Source organism: Pseudonaja textilis, chromosome 8 (genome assembly GCF_049901715.1).
Source record: "Pseudonaja textilis isolate UNSWEBS1 chromosome 8, rPseTex1.2, whole genome shotgun sequence".
In the NCBI taxonomy this organism is placed as follows: domain Eukaryota; kingdom Metazoa; phylum Chordata; class Lepidosauria; order Squamata; family Elapidae; genus Pseudonaja; species Pseudonaja textilis.
In genome coordinates, this window is record NC_141997.1 from 19,312,196 (window position 1) to 19,332,710 (window position 20,515).

Below are 20,515 nucleotides of genomic sequence, written 5' to 3' on the forward strand. Positions count from 1 at the left end.
CCTCAAGGGTTATATATTTCATCTTCCCTTCAGCATTGAAATTGAGCCGTGGTTTATGGCAAACCATTGTTTGTTGTTTACAGCTGGACCGAAATTGTTATTTAGGAGACACTAACCAGATCAATGAGAATGAAAGGTTAGTTTTTATAACTATTAAAAATTAATTTTAAACATCAAATCAAATTGTTCAAAGTTTGGAGCTCATTTTATCCAAAAATATACCAGTCACATACATACATCATCATATTATTTCAGAAATCTCAACATGTTTTATTCTGTTCAGAATGCTTCTGGATGACTTTTCTTTCTCATTTTAGTGTTAGATTTAACAAACTCTTTAAAGTTTTACTACAGTTGCTCAAATAGATCCGTGTTTCCATTATATAGATATTAACAGTTTTCACCATGTGATACACAATAATTTTGACAAGCTGGAGCTATCTACCATTGCATAAAACTGTAGGCAAAAGTATATTCATAATGAGCTTTCTGTTATTTCTTAAAAAGTTATTTAATATGATTCTCCTTGCTAAAGAATATGTCATTTCTAGTTCTAGCCCCTTAAAACCTTAAAGGCAAAGCAAAAAGAGGAATCCAAATAGATAACAGTAGCAATAAGCAAAATATTTTAAATGTGAAACACCTTACATGTGAAATGGGCTGTTTTTATCTTGATTTGCACTTGAAACAGCTGTCTCACGTTGGAAACATTTTGTATATTCCTTAGTAACAAGTTTCATTGCTTCAGCTGTAGTACTATTCAAATAAACAGTTCAGCTGAACTTTGCCTCAAATAATGTCATAATATTTGTATAATCAACTAACCTTCATGGATCTGAAGCTTTGCAGTTGAGAAGAGGAAAATTGATATATTCTGAAATTTAATCTCCATACTTAGAGGTTTCATTTTACAAGTTTTATTTGCCTTATAAAACAATATTTAAAGTGGTTAATTGTAAGCAACATGACCAGAGCTTGTATTTATGCTTCTCCTGGCTGTAGGCATCCTTATTTGTAAACATCTTTCCTATGAAAACTAGGTGTTAGTATAAAGCATTAACATCACATAATATAGAGCCATATCACATTCTTCTTACCTAGATACAAAGTTGCTTAAGTTTTTATTTAAACATTTCAGATCACCAGGAGAACCTCACTCTGAAAACTTTGAAACTAGCCGAATGTAAGTATAAATAGCATTATTAAAGAATGCATTTGATATATGGTGTGTTAAAGCCAGATGCAACATCAGGGTTGTATAATGGCAGTTTTGTAATAGCTACCTTTAAATTGTATTTCAGAGAAATTATTCAACATTGAAACCCTATAGAACTGTATTCAACTTTCTTTAATGGGGTGCTGCATATGCAACAGAACTGTCCTTGAATTTTCTCCCACTGTCTTCCCTGTTTGTGCTCCAAAATTTATTCCAGAGAGTCCCCATTATGCTGGACAAGATGTGGGAAATGGAGAAGTGGGTATAAATTCAGCCTGTTCTTCTAATTGGAAAGCTTGATTCTCCCAGAATGACAGAAATAATGACCATAATAATTAGGATTATTATGGATAATAAAGATACTAAGGATCCTAATATGCTATAAAATCCAGCTTTCAGAAAGTTACACTTTCAAATATAACATCACAGTTTAGTGTTTGAGTAATATTCAATGTCCCATTGAACCTATTAACTAAAATTAAAGTATACAATTCATTAGGGTTTATAAGAGTCCTAAAGAGGTGCAGATCACAGTCTTACAATTTGTACATATGTGAAATATTTGTATAGAGTTTCCTACATCAAATTGTTTCAAAATGATATACATGTAGCAGTAGTTAATAGGGTTAGGGTTAATAGTTACTTCATAAGTGGAATAAGATATTAATAGTCAGGCATCCACTTGGAAGCCTAACCACTGCATTCTATAGCACCTGCAATCTTCAGAATACAACATGGGTAGCTTCAGATGAAATGCCTATGGTAGTTTTAGTACTGTTAATTTTCAGTCTTGAAAAGTAAAGCAAACTATTTCTAAACAGACATAGTTTCCTACTATTCATTATGTGCAACTACAATTGAGCCATGTCCTGGTTTTTTAACCACAACTTGATATTTCCAAACTTTTGAAGCTTGCGGGGCATTTTAGTAACTTCATACATAAAATTATTAACAACGTGCCCTTAAAATGAAAAGAAGAAAAGATGGCAAACCACATCATAAAGAAAACAGTTTTTAAAATGACTGAATTATTTTTTATCCAAAATAGAGTAATTTAAATAGATCATATTTCAGACATCCATTGCTGCATATTTAGCAACTATATACTTAGTCTAAAAGTATAAAGTTAAATTTAAGGTGTACAATTCAATCTTGATTTAACTGATTGTTATGGGAGAAAGGGTGTTGTGGTTCGCTGGCAGCAGGTGCGGACAGCTAAGGTCTTGGAGAGCAAGGACTCAGATGAGGGCCCTGCTTGTGATGCAGGGATGAGGCCAGGACCATCAGGGAGTGGAATTCTGCCTTTGGAGATTGTGGAGGCTGGCAGCAGTGATGAAGAGGTTCCCAAGGAGTCTGTGCCCAGTGTGCGTGCATGCAGGGCTGCTCGAAGGAAAGAGCAGCTGCAGCAGCACGGGCGACTTGGGAGTAAGGCTGCAAGGTAATGGCCCCTCCCTCAAGAGATAAAAGCCAGCTGAGAAACTGGAGTTCTTTGCAGGAAGCAAATAAGTTTTTGCACTCAAGCCTTGTGGACTTTCGGAATATCTTAGTTGGTGTTTGGAGACTCTTTGTGTTTGAAATATTTCTTAGTAACTTTTATCTAGTGTTCTTGGCAGCCTTGCACCACCTTGGCAAGGTTTGTTCTTATCAAAGATAATTTGAAACAGTCTTTTAACCATGGAGGAACGGAATTTATAAAGAATCATTAAAAGGTTTTTCTGTTACCTCCGTTTCTTGTTTGTTTCCTTGGAACAAGGTTTGGGTCAGAACAAAGGGTCCATTAAATGCCAGTGCCTCTTTAATTCAAATTATGTAAATGGTATATTTTGAATAATAATATAATTGATATTTTTGTCTTCCATCAAAAGCTTCTCAATATCCAATAAAATAATGGCTGCTAGATTTTCATTATTTGGAGTTTAAAGTAGCTTATTTATGAATTAATATTATCAGAAGCTTAATGGCTTAATAAATCCAGTTTATACAGATTTTTCAGAAAAACACTTACTTGTAATTCAACAAGTAAGGTTGCTATTAAAATTGTAGCATTCACAATTAATTAGAAAAAAATATATAATTGCACTGTATGGTTGGATTCTTGTTATTCTTGGTAAGCTATAGTACCCTCATTGAAGGTAAAACATGGGACCATCTTTGAAAAAGATAAACCAAGCTTGCTTTGTTTATCATCAATACACTCTACCTAAATTTTATAAAATAATTACAAACCCAGTTCCTGAGACAGAACATCAGTTGTTGTAGAAAAGCATCTTTGTCATCATCTGCTGTTAAAAATGTGTAACTACATAATTTAGAATGTATTTCTTAAAAACAGTTGATCTAATAACTTTATATTTGCTAGAGTGCATGCAGTAAAGAACTACATGGCTTAATTGTCTAAAACTTACTGAAATTCTCTTCCTTTTCTAAATATTGTTGCATGATAAAAGGCAATAAAAATTCTATTTCAGAGCCATTGAGCTTCTTGAGTTATAATTAGCAGAAATTAAAGATCCGTATCCCTCAAGAGCATGCCTAAAGTATTGCCAGCACTTTAATTTTCTTGTTCAGAGATTTAACTTTAAATGTTCTTCTTTAAGAAGCATAAATAATAATATGTCAATGAATAAATGCTTTTGCTGCCTCATGCCAAAAACAGTTTTCTGTTAGTACAAAAGAATGGACTATCTCCTATTTCATTAGCTTAATAAATTGTTTATTAACTGAGATTCAGTTATAATCTATTTGTATTCTAAATAGCTATCAAATAAAATCAGTTTCATTGTTACACAGAAACAATAGCATGTTTTAATTTTAATATGTGTCACACTTTAGATACAAAAAATGAAATGCCAGGGAAATATATTTTCTCCATAGAATAAAAGTAAACTAATTTCTAATGAGCATGACTGTTAGAACATCAAAAGTCACATGTTTCAAAACCATAGAATATAATTTGCATCCAATTTGGAGGGATTGGATTTAGTAGTCTTGTTCCGTAGCTCTAATAAACCACTGTCTTGGGTATACAGATGTTCAAAACAATTACAAGTATCCTTGCTTAATGATCATTTGTTCAGCTATTCAGAGTTACAGTGCAGCTAAATAAATGGTAGTTATACCCATTTCTGGCTGTTGCAGTGCCTCCTCAATCACGTGGTCAAAATTTGGGCACCAAACTGTACTTATGACCAAAGAGGTACTTCAGTTCCTCTCACCCACCTATCTCCCCTCATCTCTGCTCTTTTGGCTGCCTTACACCTCACTGCCTCTGTCTCTCTGTACTCCTCTGGCCTTGCTGCTTTGGGCCCCACTCATTCTGCTCATTCCCCACTGACCTTTATTTTCTTCTTCCTGCTGCTGATCAGGCACACCTAGCCTGGCCCTTCACAAGATCCTGCTGACTGCCAAACCTTCTTCCCAGAGCTGTATGCAGCATTGCCCAAGACATCCGGCATTCTTGCAAGGCTTCAAAACCTTCCAAAGACTTGCAAGAAAGTTGCATGCTATTTGGACAAGGGTGGCAGGGCCAGACGAGGCATGCCTTGGCAGCAGCGGGAGGAAGAAAATGGTGAAAGTCCATTAGGATGGCAAGGCCAAAAGAGCCAACGGCAGTAGATGGCAGAGGGCAGAGCAGACAAAAGGGGAGAAGTGGGGGAAGACAGATGGGTGTGGGGGATATTGAAGAGGATACAATCTCCTACCTTACTTAGATTAATAACAGCAATCGTTAAGCAGTGTGATCACATGACATCATTGCATCACTTAATGATAGAAATTCTGATTCCAGTTACCATCATTAACACAGGCCTACTTGTATGCATTTATTCCAGAGAATAGATGCAGTAATGCTAAGTGGTTTTTAATCTAACTTTAAGCAGAAGTAGTCATTGGGTTATCATGTCCAAGGAGAGCCAGTGGAGACTGCAAATATGGGTTTCTATGGACATCAGAAAAAATGGGAATAATTCCGGTTTGAGAAATAGAGGTAGAGAGACAAGGGGGTAAAAAGGGGAGAGAGAAGAAGAGAGGGAAGAAGGAAAGGAAAAGAAGTTACAAAGGACAGACACAAGATATAGAGAAACAGGGCCTATTTAGAGATAATGGGTGAAAATTTAACTGAAAAAGGGATTCTATAAAGGTACATAAGATTGTATTGTTATATTAGTAATAGAAATAATTTTTAGAAAATTGAAAACAATGTATGATTAAAATGAGGGATAAAATAGTTATTGTATCCTAGTGAAATGTTTGTTAACAAAACAAATGAAATAAAATAAATGAGAGAATTGAATTAGGAAGGGACGGAAACATTTTAATTAGTTAATGTTTTATAGTATAAGTGAAGGGGGGAAATTAATTATGGAAAGCTTATAACTGTTCCCATAGAAGTATGATATTTAATTGAAAAGTAATGTTAAAGAAGTTAAGATTTAATTAATATTAACATTAATGATAGAATTGAATTGGAATGGAATGTGTTGTTTTAACTACATATATTTATAATCTTTTTTTCTTTTTTTTAAGAATATAGTCTGTATTTTAAGAATGTACCAAGCAGAATCCAAATAAAAGTTATGTATTATATTGAATGTTATAACTTTAAGGTATATATTGAAGCTTAAATAAGAGTTAAATGGATAAAATTAAAAGATATAAAGGTGTCATACTCCAATCAGCAATTACAGGAGAAACTTTGTTTAATGAGAAAAGTTAATATGAAATTGAAACAGGACAGACAAAAAGTATAAATATAATGACTTGAATTGAGATGAGATAATTAAATAAAATTGAGAAAATTAAAAGAGAAGAGAAGCTATGTAGAAAATGTAAAATAGTAATAAGATATGAAATAGAACATAAAAATGAGCATGAAATTGAATTTGTGTCTGTACGAAGAAATGTAACCCGGGATTACGCTACTTTCAAAAAAGATGTTTTATTTGTATTCCTTTGTGAAAACTCAAATAAAATTTACAAAAAAAAAATGAGAATAATTTACCAGAGCAATTTGCAAATCTTCCCTACTGGCTTCCTAAATGACTTTCCTTGTGTGAAGCCAGCAGGAAAATTCACAAATGGTGATCACGTGACACAGGGATGCTATGATGGCCAGAACTTTGAGAAATTGTCATACTTCCTTTTTTTTCAAGTAACCATAACTTTGAACAGCTACTGAACAACTGTACATAAGCCTGTATTAAAAATTAAGATAATCAAAAATTATCTTCATCTGATATTTTTTCTTCAGAAACCAATTTAGAAAATCAAATTCCATGCTTTATTGCAGTTGCCACTTTTAACTTTTATTTATTTTATTGTAATTTCTTTGATTATTGTTGGGCAGTATCGATGTTTAGTCTGGATTTGGCATTTTTATCATTCCCAAGCAACTGGGATAGGCAGATGTTGTCTGATGGTGTTAAAGGTATTATCACAAGATAGAAACTCTTCCAAGTAAAGATGCTTCTGCAATTGACTGATGGTGATTTTATCTTTATTGTTACCATGCACAAGAATGTGAAATTACAGTTGCCCAGTTCTTTAGCTGGTGTTGACCTTCCTGCACATCCTGTTCTTCTCAAGAACGTGGGATGTTGTTGTAATGTATCACTAATTTATTGTATATGCAGACCCAAGCAATCTGGCATTTTGTAATTGTCAGAAGGAAATTTTGTCAATGTGCATATTTTTAAGTGCCATCCAAGATTTTTTGATATGGTACCTATTATCATCATCATTATTGATTTATTCTTTAATTCGATTCACAGTTTGTGACTGGTTAAAAACTTTACAGTTAAAGACCTAACGAAGGACCTAAGAGCTGTTAAGGTAAAGTCTGAGTATATAGGCAGTTCCCAGTAAGGTAGTTTTTGGGGTTTTTTTTGTTTTTTTTGCAAAGTCAGAATATTCAGATCTAATAAGTTAAATCTGATAAATTTCCATGTATCTAGACAACCCTTTGGGTATTGTTGCACATTTGTCAATGCCATTGCATTTCAGTGTCTCTGCTAAACTCCTCAGTGCTTTTCAGCAGCAAGCTCAATTCAGCTTTTTCCAAATAATTTTAAATCATCCATGTAGAGCAAATGGGAAATTTTCAAACCCTTTTTAGACAATTCATAGCCATAGTTTGTCTTGTTCAAAATGCTTGTTAGTGGCTCCATTGAAAGCACAAATAACAGAGGTGACAGTGAGGCACCTTGGAAGATTCCACCATGTTCTTTTCCACAGGCCATCAACTTTGCCATAGCTTCATGGAAGTCTTCAGGAATTTCTGGATGTTGCTGCTAATTCCAAAAATGTCTAAGCATTTCTTAATCCACTATGTGAAACAAAATCAAATGCTTTCTTATACTCAACCCAGACCGCATACAAATTTGTTTGTCTTGTCTTTGGATTGTTCAAAACCAGTTTATCAATCATCAGTTGGTCTTTGGTTCCCCTTGAATTTTTACAGTACCCTTTCTGTTCTACAGGCAGCAAATCCTTGTTTTCCTTTTTTTCTCAAAAATCTATATATTTGGTTTGCAATAACGTCTATAAATAATCTATATGCTGTCAGCAGGCAAGTTATTTGCCTGTTTCAGATTTATTTCTCTTTTCTGCATCCTTTTGAATCAAAAAAGTTCTTCCAGTTGTTAGCTTTCTGGTGTTTCCAGAACCTGATTCATCTGGTTTGCTAATCTTGCTGCAAACTTGTTAATAATTTCAACCAGAATCCATGCAGCACATCTAAACCATGGGCAAATCAGTTCCTGACCTTTGCTTTTTTTGCGCCATTTCTGTTATGTGAATATCTTCCATTCTGGTCACTTTTACAGTGCTTTCAACCTGCTTGATCATCTTTGCATTCTCATCGTGCTTTTTGTTGTTTTTCTACAAATTCTTCCAAAATTTTAGCATATTTATTAGGTTTTTCACTTTTGGTAGCTCCATGTATTGTAAAACCTGTTGCACGTTATACTTCCAGATTTATAATCTTATTACTCAAATGCATTCCAATGTTATTAAACAACAATATAGTAGAGATTTCAGCATTAAATGTAAAAATATCCACCCTATCTGTATCATAAAAAGAACTTAATATAGTCTTCTTGGTATTTTTACTAATGTTATCTCGATTAATAATTGTATAACCTTTAGTAATTATCTGTTTATAGATAATATCCTGTTGAAAAAATATTTTTGTTTTGAATAAAATAGACCAAAAAAAATCTGGAAAAATTGCAGTACTGAGAGACAGCAGAAGAGAAGAAAAAGAACTAGAGAAAATCACAAAATACGAAAACCTGCAAATAGTAGTAGAACAACTGTGGCAAAAGAAAGAAAAGATAGTACCAATAGGCAACTTAGGTGCAATTCTAAAACATCTGACACATGACTTGAATACCATTGGCATTAACAAAATCACCATCGGTCAATTGCAAAGGGCAGCATTACTTGGAACAGCTTGTCTCCTGTGATGGTACCTTTAATATTATTAGACAACAATATTTACCTATCCCAGCTTTCTTGAAACCATTTTGTTTCTTATCCAAGAAGCTTCTTCAGTTCAGTTCTGATTTCTTGAATGAGAAGGGAAACATAATCCCAAATTAATCCTCACTGTATAGAAATGTTTGTTTTCAACACTAGATTGTCAGTTACTTTATTGCTTTTTTCTTTCTGATGTTCAGATCTTCAAGATTGACTTCATTAGTTATTGTCTAATGTTGGTTTAGTTGATTTGCAGTCTCATAATCTTATCTCATCTTGTATTGCCTCTACCATAATTTATCTTTTTTAAAAAATAAATATTTTTATTGTTCATAGTACAAAGAAGATGAGGGCAGTGTTTTGTGCTAATTTACCCATTTGGAATATTTATGACTACTAGTCATTAAATATCTTTCAGATCACATGCTGGCAAAGTTGTTTTCATCTTTAGATTGCTCTCTACCATCCCAAGTTTATTTTGTTTTGTTTCTACCTAGATAGCTCACTTGCAAATGGAGCACTGGGCTACCACCCTCATGAGTTTTATTTTCTCGGGATCCAGGACCTAGAGGCATTCTTTGACTTAGACTTGATACTAAAGAATGCTACTTTGAGAGGAATTTAAAATCCAGTAAAGCATTTCCAAGGTGGCTGCAATGTAGGAACCTGTATGAAATGAAAAAATGAGCTTTGGTTCAAACCTGATACAAACCATTGCATGCTGTACGCTTTGGGTTGGTTGTGATTTGACAGAAATGAATCCTCAAATATTCTGATTGTTCCACGTTTCAGCCAAACAAAATATGAAGGGACAATAGTGAATGTACAGGACAAGTAGGACAAAACAGGCATATGCTTCCCAACCACAGCTGCCCCTTCCTCTTCTGCATGGTTTGTGCACCAGCTCTCTTGCCTCCTGATTCTTCCTAGAGCCTTCCAGGCCTTATTTCCCTGTTGTCACTGCCATTGCATGGGATACTCCTTGGCTTTGACTTTTCCCCATTTCCTGCCTCATACCACCAGCAATAGCATTTCTTTCTGAAACAATCTCCTACCAGTCCTCATCCGGAACAAAATGTATCTGCTTCATTCTCTGTGCAGAACCAGGCATCACAGGAACAAATGTCATTACGGGCACGAATCACCTAAAACCAGCTGTTCCGTGCATGGAATGGCTCATGCACAGAATGTTTTGTACAACCTAACATCGTATGACACTCATGTGAAAAGCACCAAGGCGCCTTCCGGGTTGAAAAGATATCACCGTTGCCCAGGGACACACCCAATTGAGGGCTCCTTTCATGTCCTTTGTAGGAGCTGGAGTAAAGGACAGGAGGTCATCCCGCTCCACTTGGATCTCAAAGGTTGCTTGTCAATCAAGCATCCCACCTGTGTGAACCACTGTACTCCTTACATCCTAACATAAAAGTAACATATTCCAGTAAATCCTTAAAACAAATCCAAGTTTAGAAATCAAGAACAGAAACCAAGAAATAAATATTGCTTAAATACCACCAAAATAAAGTTCATTAGAGATTTTATTTATTTATTTATTTTTAGTATTTTTAGGTGAACAAAGAAGGTGGTCTACAAATATGATTATGCTAGACAAAAATCAGTTTAGTGTAGTGGCTAAGGAACTTGGTTACAAACTAGGAGACTGAGTTCCAGTTCCTACTCCCTCCCCGTTAGGCACAAAGCCAGCTGTATGACTTTGGGCCAGTTATTCAAAGCCCTAGGAAGAACACAGTGGCAGACCACTCTGAAATTTTTACAAGAAAACTGCAGGGTCCAGGATGTTGCCAGGGATCAATAACTTGAAAGCGTGTGCACGCATACAGACAAATGTTATAAGCATGACTAGGCCATAATAGAAAAAGAAAATCATGTAGTTGTATCTCATATATAAAAGAGAAATCACCCCTAGCAAAACCTGAACAGAAGACCTCAGATTTGATCCAGGTTTTTGCAGAAACAGTCCAAATTCTTTACCTGAAGAAATTCCAAATTCCGTCTGGAAACAAACTTAATACTGTACTATCAATCTATTGTAAAATGATACCTCTTTGCTACCGTAATAGAAAAAAATGAATATAAAATAAACAAAGCTAGCCAAATTGTATGTAGCTTAGATTGTTTCCTTGTTTATGTTATTTTGTTTTCATTTTTTGTTTTGGTTCTATGTTATTCTGCTGTTTTAATATTTTCATATTTTATGTAAACTGTCAGAGTCATGATTGAGCCAGATAGCATAAAAGTAGTATAAATAAATTACCCAAGAGCTGTAACTGATCTACTGTAAATTCAATTTAGTTCTTCGTTTTAGGGAAAAAAATCCATAGTCTCTGGCACAAAAAAAAAGTGAAAGGTCTTGCTTTCATAAAGATTGATGATTCTCCTTTTTATTTACCATATGAACTTACCGCATGCTATCAATTATCTAATATTCTTCTTTAATATTTTCTTGCATGTAAAATGTCATTGTATAAAGCTAACATAAAGCTCTGCATGTGGTTGTGCTGAAATATTTCTTTAGTCAATGAAACTGATTTTAAAGTATTAATATTTTTTGCAGATTGAGAAATTATTTTTATAAATACTTGAACCTCTCCTATTTAAGGGATTTACAATTCTTGAAAGTTGAATTGGATCAATCTAAATAATACTTTTGTTTTATTTAAGAAATTTGTCTAATTATAGGCAAATTTTGAAACTTTCTCTCCTGCATAGTATCCTATTAAGCTGTGATAGTAGCTAAGACAAACCCACCAGAACTTTCCAGTATTATTTGATTGTGGTAAAAAAAGCTATTCAAAACAAAGCACTTTAATAATTCTTGTATCCCAGTCTCTCAATACCAATCTTGTTACATACTAACCTCTCTGTCATTTTAAGTAAAATACAGTACTAAAAATCTGGACGGTTGACAGCAGACAGTTGTCTTCATCAAAGTCTATCCCAGTTGGAAATAACATAGGCAATCCAGTTTAAAGAAAAAATAACAGATATTTTTAGACTAAACTCGCATGATTTCTATTATTCATTCTGATTTTGAAGGAGGCATAGTCTGAAACATCTAAGCATCAGATTGTATACTCCTACTGTGCCTAGCTTACTGCTTCAGTTTTCCCCCCCATCTCCTGCCAGTATCTTTATCCTGCAGCATTAATGCATTAGGGGGAGTACCAAGTGATCAGGTATATCACGAGAGGATTATTTCTTGTACTCAACCATTCCTTTTACTCTTAAAATCAAGTGTTCCTTAGTTAATATTGTATATAATTGGGGCATATTTAAATTGCTTTTAAAGGCGTAAGTCATCTTCTTGTCTACTTTGATTTTAAATTAAATTTAAATTTTAAATTTAGTTTAAATTCAGAGTGAGTAATTTTAGAAATTTTAAGAAGCCACAATTACAAAACAGTATCAAAACTATGTTTTGATTGTCACTTACAAGGTATAAGGTTAGTTCACTGTGATTAGATTTGTTAACTAACAGCCAGTTTGGTCTAATGGCTAAGGCACTAGGCTAGAAATTGGGAGACCATGATTTTGAGTCCTGCCTCAGCCAGTAAGCCTGTTTGGTGACTTTGGGCCAGTCGCTCACTCTCTCAGTGTATAGCAATTATATATCACTCCATTATGTTTACGGCACTCTTAAGTGGTTTACAGAGTCAGCGTATTGTCCCCAACAATCTGGATCCTCATTTTACCAACCTTGGAAGGATGGAAAGCTGAGTCAATCTTGAGCCTGTCAGGAGCAAACTCCTGACTGGGGCAGAGTTAGCCTGCAGTGCTGCATTCTAGACACTGCACCACTAGGCTTCTCAGCCCAACCCATGTCACAGAGTTGTGGTGAGGAAAATAGGAGGAGAAAGGTGGTTGGATATATGTTTACCACCTTGAGTTGTTAGTAAAAATAATAAAAGTAGGCTACCAATAAATAAATAAATCTCAATTTTCAGACAATCTTAAAGAGATGGATTAGCTCATTTTGGAAATATTTTGGGTCATATGTTCTTATCTGGGTACAATCACATATTTTGTGTGTTCACAAATCCATTCTGCGAACAAGGCAAAATGCAGCCAAAACCATTTATCTATAAATTCATGTGAAAATATTACCAGCTTTATCAAAAATCATCATCTTAAGCCATGGCTCATTCCTACTGCTTAATCAGTTGTTTTTTAAAAAAATATTTCTCTTGTTCTTTACCGAATATGCAGATTATTATAAAATTAAAATTAATGTACTGATTTTATGTAATCATGCATAGTTGAATCAGTAGATTGTAAATCAAAACCATGTACTAATATATTTGTTTATTCATCATACCTATTGTGCATCTCTTTATAATGGATTAAGTCCAGGTATTGCACAAATGAGAGGCTCCTTCTGCTTATGGAAATGAATTTAGTTCAATATTATCTGTCATTCAGATAATTAGTTTCTGCTTTTGCTAAAAAGACAGCAATTTTAGTTTGTTCCCCTCTCTGCTTGCAGCTCCCAGTTACCTCCATGTTGTTCTAGCGGATTTTTGAAAGCATAAAAGGGTTGCTGTGGAAAGAAGGGATCCCTTTTCTGCCTGCAGCAGTTTGCAGATTTTTAAAAAAATCTAATTTCTTGTATCTCAGACAAGATTTGCACAGGATTTCTTTTTTTAAGTTTTATTCTGAACTTAGAACAGAATAGATACTTGGAATTTTCTACTGAAACCTTTTAAGTGTTTTATTAGAACGAAGATGTTAGAACAAATGTTTAAAATCTTGCTTTTTTTTTTTACCTGACCTCAGACCGGACTCAATATTCCTTTAATGAGTTCCCAATAATAATAATTACAAATATTAAGGTGAAAGAACTGTTTCCTTGGTAGGAAATAGTTAACAATGAATCTAAATGTTCGGGTCCATCAGGTCCTTTTTTCAAGTGGCTCCATCCAAAGTTAGCAGAAATTGAACTTGTGTTTACTGTTTTATTGGCAAGTGCATTCTTCAGATTTTCATGGCTTATAACAGGAGTGGGCACTTAATATTAAGGGGTCACATGACTAATATCAATCGGGAAGGGTCACATGAGAAACTGGAACTGTTGTAGATGGTTAAACCAATAGGGCTGTGAAGATGTATAGGTACGCATGTAGGTTGGCACATATATACATGGGGGGGGGGGAAATAGTCATGCTTTTACCTTCAAAGTAAAAGCAATGCAGTTATATTGTGTGCATGGCATACACTTATTTATATTTGATTTTTAATTTCCAATTGATGTAACGTCAGCTAGACAGGGACTGTCATGTCCCTGGTGGAGACTGACTGAGGGAGAGGAGGAACAGCCGACAGGGAGTGGAAGTGTGGCTCTGGAGATTGTGGAGGAGTTTGAGGAAGGGCAGAGGCCGGCTGAGCAGTCAGAGGAGGACCCAGGCCCATCCCCTATCCATCCTAGGTCATGCAGAGAGGAGAGGATAAGGGAGAGACGTGGTCTCCTCAGGAGGAGAGGGCCTTGATCCTTTTCATGGGCTGCAGGTGTGACAGCTGAATAAAAGTTTGGACCTGTGTACTGGCAAATGCTGGAAATAAAGCATGTAAATATCTCTAGTTTATAGTTCCTCTCTGAGTTTGGCGGCCTTCCCAGTGTGTGTTATCTGTGGATGTCCTCCAGCCCTTACCTTGCCTGGTTTGTGTTGCTTTTTTCCTTCTTCTTGTAACTGTTCGTATGGGAGTTTTTTGTCTTCTGTCAAGAATATTTGGAGCTTGGAAGCAAAGTGAAGGAATAAAAGGGGCTTCACCCGTTTTCTGTGACTCTGTTTTGTATCCCACCCTGGGTCATCACAGGGACAGACAAAGGACTGGAGCTGGTGAAATGCCTAGGTCTCGTTTAGAATATTTTTGTAAACCAATTATAGGGCAATGGAACATTGGAGAAAAAAACTGGAACAAAATATGTCATTTTCATCTTGAGCTTGATCATAACTCAAAAAAAGGAATTGACTATGTCCGTGACTTTTTTAATACCTTAATTTCTGTTACTTATACAGATAGTCCTCGACTTGCCACAATTCATTTAGTGACTGTCCAAAGTTACAGTGGTGCCTTATGAACATTTTTCACGCTTTACAACCATTGCAGCAACCCCATGGTCAGGTGATCAAAATTCAGACCCTTGACAACTGACTCATATTTATGAGGGTTGCACTATCCCAGAGTCACCTAATCCCCTTTACTGACCTGACAAGCACAGTCAATGGGGAAACCAGATTCACTTAACAGCCATGTTATTAACTTAATAACTGCAGTGATTCCCTTAACTGTGGCAGGAAAGGCCATGAAATTGGACAAAATTCACTTAACAAGTATCTCACTTAGCAACGTAAATTTTGGGCTCAATTGTGGTCATAAGTCAACTACCTGTACCAAGGATATGTGTTGTTTTCTGGCTAGAGGTTGCACTAAACTTGCATTGATTGATGGGTTGAATTTCTGGGTCACCTGTCTATTTTTCAATAGTCAAGGCAGGTTGCAGAAATAAACTGCTATGAACTGATTCCAGAAAGAAGATACTTCATTTCATTTTTACATGGCTTTAACTAAAATTGCCTACAACGAAGACAGTCACTTTCCTGTAACAATGCTTAGGTCTTAGTTTAAGGACTTCTCTCTTAGATTTTTGTTACTGAAATGATTTGAAAGTTAATGTTTAATAAAGCTTTGTCTAAGAAATATTGCTTTCTTAAACACTTCACATTTTTTAAAAGGGAGGCTAAGCTATACAGAATTCACACATAAAATTACGTTTTATTTTATAGATGCATCTTACAATTCTAGATCTCTTAAACTGAGAGAGATTACTTGAGAGCTTCGCTAATCTGTGCTTAGCTGACCAATTGAATGAGATTGTATATGCAAGCCATACTAATCCGTGTACTTACTGTTTGAATGTTTGGTACAGGAAGCGAGCAGCTGCAAAGCATCTAATAGAACGCTATTACCATCAGTTAACTGAGGGTTGTGGAAATGAAGCCTGCACGAATGAATTTTGTGCTTCCTGTCCAACTTTTCTGCGTATGGATAACAATGCAGCAGCCATTAAGGCCCTCGACCTTTATAAGATTAATGCAAAACTCTGTGATCCTCATCCCTCCAAGAAAGGAACAAGCTCGGCTTACTTAGAAAATAATTCCAAAGGTGCCCACAACAACGCCTGCACTGACAGAAAAATGAACAAAAAGGAAATGCAAGGTCCAAGAGATGACTTTAAAGGTAAGCATTACAAAACGTTCAGCAAGGATGCATCATTGGATACAACATTGTATAGTCTGCATTGTATCATACAACAGAGCAACTTCTTATCCTGATTATCTAGCATAATACAGATAGTCCTCACTCAATGTTCATTTATTCACAACTATTTGACATTGCAATGGCGCTGAACTAAGGGACTCACAACCCCCAGTCGAATCTGTGGGTTCTGCAGTGGTCTTGCAGTCACATGATTATGATCTGAATGCAATGTGTTTGCACTTATGACAGGTCACCAAGCGCTCTGCAATCATGTGATCACCATTTGTAATCTTTCCTGAGGCTTCCCCAGAAAGTCAACAGGGAATGTCACAACACACCCAGAGGCTTGCTGAAAATGATCTGTCCAGAAATCCAAGATTGGGTTGGATTTCTGCTTGGATTTTGGGACAAACCTTTTTCAGCCAGCTTTCTTAAGTGCAGAAAGGCTCCAGTCTCCAGAAAATATTGGTTTTGCTGCCTCTTTGAGAGCAAATGCGTTGCTTGGAAGACTCGGGTTCCTCCATCAGGCAGCATTTTTGTTCTCAAAGTAGCTGGTGTGAAAGCCCATTTTCATCCAGTCTCTTTGAGAGCAAAAATGCTGCCCTATAGAGAAATTTCGACCCAAACAAGGTAGAATCTTTCTGGCAAGTAGCATTTTTGCTGTCAAGGAGGCTGAATAAAAATGGAGGATTTTTTTTTTTTTACTCAGCTTTTTTGAGAGCAAAAGCACAGCCTAACTGATTTCAAAGGACAAAGTCTGACCAGTGGGGAGGAGGGGAACTGTAGCGCTAAGCTGAAGAAGCTAGGATTACGAAGAAAGTCAGTTCTAAACTTGGGTCAGGTCACATGCTGACCCACTCTACAATCACCACAATTGATTACCATAATTCCGGGCTCAATTATAATCATAAATCAAGGATTACCTATAACTGGAAATTAACCATTAGAGATGTTGATTATGCTTTTTATGTTAACCAAAAAAAAACCCCCACCTTTCATTCTGGCATAATTTAAATATATATATATATATATATATATCAGGTTGGGATCATTTATTACTCCATTCAGAATTTAGAACCAGAATATTTTTAAAAGTTTGTAAAGGGTGAACTTAAGCTCCACAATTAACTACTTAAGTGATTGCGTTGTTTTTCCTATAATATTTGATGAGCAACGTTCATCACTGTTAATTTGTAATATGCTTACATAATCATAGAAATGAAGACAAAAATCCACAAATTACTAGGTGTGTCTTACACCAGTATGTGAGAATATATTCATTTTTAATAATTTTATTGAAAATTTTAAGTAAACTTTATTCAAACTAAAAAAAGAAAGAAAAATATGTAAGAAAATAAGAAATAGAAAGGAAAAATAATTTATATCTTCAATACAAATATAAATCATTTCTTTATCTCTTCATCTCTTCTAATAAACAGATGTAAAGTTTTTCATCTCATAACTCATCTCTTAAGTATAGGTCCAATAAGTAATATCTTCTCTCTAGTTAGCAAAAAGTCTAAACAGAACTATAAATAACACTGACATATATAAAAGTCAGTATTTAGCATCTTATCTTTTAACTTTTAACAAAGTCTGTTGCTTTGTGGTTTCTTTGTGAGAAGCAACTGTAGAGGTTGTAGCTTGGGCAATTTCACACCCTCTCATTCAGAGAGGGTTGAAGAATATCAGCTCTCTGTTCTTAACTACAGATATCAGCTCTGCTTTTTGTGGAACCATCTTCAGTCTTCCATTCTACCCTGGAAATTCAGGATATGTAGTTTTTTTTATTCTAATTATATCCTTCATGGCCTCTCCCCACTTCTTGGCTTCTTTCCATCCTTCTTTATAATATTTTCTTTGGGAGATTAAGAGGCAGAACCTGTATTGGTGGCAGCAGATAGTAAGGTATACAGTTTCTGTAAGTAGGAAAATAAGTTGTGTGTGCAGAATCTGTTAATTACTGCTGAAGGTTGCAAATATTCTTTTAATGCCTTCTATGTAAATGTATTTAACTTCAAGAATATTTTTGGCTTTGTTTTTAAATATCTAGATGTGACTTTTTTAACAGAAGAAAAAGTATATGAAATTCTTGAACTATGTAGAGAAAAAGAAGACTATTCTCCTTTGATCCGTGTAATTGGGAGAGTATTTTCTAGTGCTGAGGCCTTGGTACAGAGTTTTCGAAAAGCCAAGCAGCATACCAAGGAAGAATTGAAGTCTTTACAAGGAAAAGATGAAGATAAAGATGAAGATGAAAAAGAAAAGGCTGCATGTTCTTCTGCCATGGAAGAAGATTTAGTTGCACCATCATCGTCATCCTCGTCGTCATCAAGAATGGGTGACAGTGCACAGGGGGATAACAACCTACAAAAATTAGGCCCAGATGAAGTATCTGTAGATATCGATGCAATCAGAAGAGTCTACGTTAGATTACTTTCTAATGAAAAGATAGAAACTGCCTTTTTAAATGCACTTGTGTACTTGTCACCCAACGTTGAATGTGACTTGACTTATCATAATGTGTACTCTCGAGATCCTAACTATCTCAACTTGTTTATTATTGTTATGGAAAATGGTAATCTTCATAGTCCTGAGTACCTGGAAATGGCACTACCGTTGTTTTGCAAAGCAATGAGTAAGCTACCCCTTGCAGCTCAAGCAAAATTGGTCAGACTGTGGTCAAAGTACAGCGCAGACCAGATTCGACGAATGATGGAAACTTTTCAGCAGCTTATAACCTATAAAGTCATAAGCAATGAATTCAATAGTCGTAACTTAGTGAATGATGATGATGCTATTGTTGCTGCTTCAAAGTGCTTAAAAATGGTTTACTATGCAAATGTAGTAGGAGGAGATATAGACACAGATCACAATGAAGAGGAGGATGAAGAGCCTATCCCAGAATCTAGTGAATTGACTCTACAAGAACTCCTCGGTGAGGAAAGAAGAAATAAAAAAGGACCTCGGGTAGACCCTCTGGAAACCGAACTTGGCGTAAAAACTATAGATTGCCGAAAGCCACTTATCCCCTTCGAAGAATTTATCAATGAACCACTGAATGATGTTCTAGAAATGGACAAAGATTATACATTTTTCAAGGTAGAAACAGAAAATAAATTCTCCTTTATGACATGCCCCTTTATACTGAATGCCGTTACCAAGAACCTGGGATTGTATTATGACAACAGAATCCGTATGTACAGTGAACGTCGTATAACTGTCCTTTACAGTTTAGTTCAAGGCCAGCAGTTAAACCCATATCTGCGACTCAAAGTGAGACGTGATCACATCATAGATGATGCGCTTGTTCGGGTAAGTGGCTTGATATATAAAACATCTTTTACTAATAAAAATAATAATAATTAGGAGCCTTAATGTTTTGTTAATATTCTCTGGACACATTCAAATGATATGTACCTTAAAAAATTATTTACACACTAGAGTGAGTTTCTGACCAAAGAACAAAGGTTTTGATCCAATAGAATGAATATGATTCCATATTGTGCTTGGTTTCTTTACGTATAAAAACAGTATTCAAATTTAACCGAGAAAAATCGTTGATAGCTTTTCTTTGACCAAGACCAAAGCAATTAGCTGTGAAAGTTTCTAGAGTATTTTGTTTCAGTTTTCATTCCAGATATAGTTATTCAAACAAAATTTAAGTATTTGAAGTTCATTTTACAAGGATGAAATAATTGCACTGCATACATATTTTAAAAGATAAGTTTGGAATATATACAATAGTAGCTATGGGCTAACATTATATCATAATAACCCCATCATAATGATGCATACATGGGCAATGATACAAAGAGTAAAAAGAGAAAACACTACCATCTTTGTTTTAATATGGATCTGAAAAGCAGGTATTTTTCAGTTCAGGAAGTTATTGTCTTTTTTCAATTTTTTTCCAGTTACTGAATTTTTTATATTGAGCAAGTGCTACAGTTCTGTTAACTCATGAATATTGCCAATTATTAGCTCTGATGGAGTCCTTAAATTTTAATTGTTAAAGAGCATGGTCTTTGACCTAGCTGATTATACTGTGTTAAGCAATTGTTTGTTTAACCTTAACATAGGCTAAATTGTTTATTGTCACATGTTGATACTCATCCAAGTCATATCTAGCCATTAGTCATTAGAATATGTTGAAATCAAGATTCTTAACAAAATCCCTTTTCCCTGGGAAAACTTTACATTTCTTTTAAATGGTACACTCATGGAAAAGGAGAAAGAACAATAGTAGAATATGCAAAATAAAAGAGGTATTTGCTTATTGATATTTTAATATATGATTGGGCTCAGATGCTTCAAACTAATTGTGTATATCCTGAAATTCATTGAGTTTCTTGCAGCATACAGGTAGTCCTCAATTTACAACACTTCATTTAGTGACTGTTCAAAATTACAAATGTGAATTGAAAATGTGACATGACTGCTTTTCACTGTTACGACCTTTGCAGCATCTCCATGATCATGTGACCAAAATTCAGATGATTGGCAACTGGTTCATATTTATGACCATTGCTGTGCCCCAGGATC

General features: G+C 35.1%; 1 protein-coding gene across 8 annotated transcripts in view; it reads left to right on the forward strand.

The window, feature by feature from the left end:
• Positions 1–20,515, forward strand: part of UBE3A (ubiquitin protein ligase E3A) — a 52,802-nt gene that overhangs the window by 24,343 nt on the left and 7,944 nt on the right. For 6 of the 8 annotated variants that reach the window (XM_026707575.2, XM_087938449.1, XM_026707577.2 and 3 more), the window contains 3 exons: positions 1,139–1,183; positions 15,639–15,949; positions 18,024–19,285. In XM_026707575.2, the coding sequence (XP_026563360.1) occupies positions 1,139–1,183; positions 15,639–15,949; positions 18,024–19,285 (1,618 nt within the window). Of the gene's footprint in view, positions 1–83; positions 137–1,138; positions 1,184–15,638; positions 15,950–18,023; positions 19,286–20,515 lie in introns of all 8 variants that reach the window. The other 2 variants (XM_087938447.1, XM_087938451.1) reach the window with 1 other exon arrangement.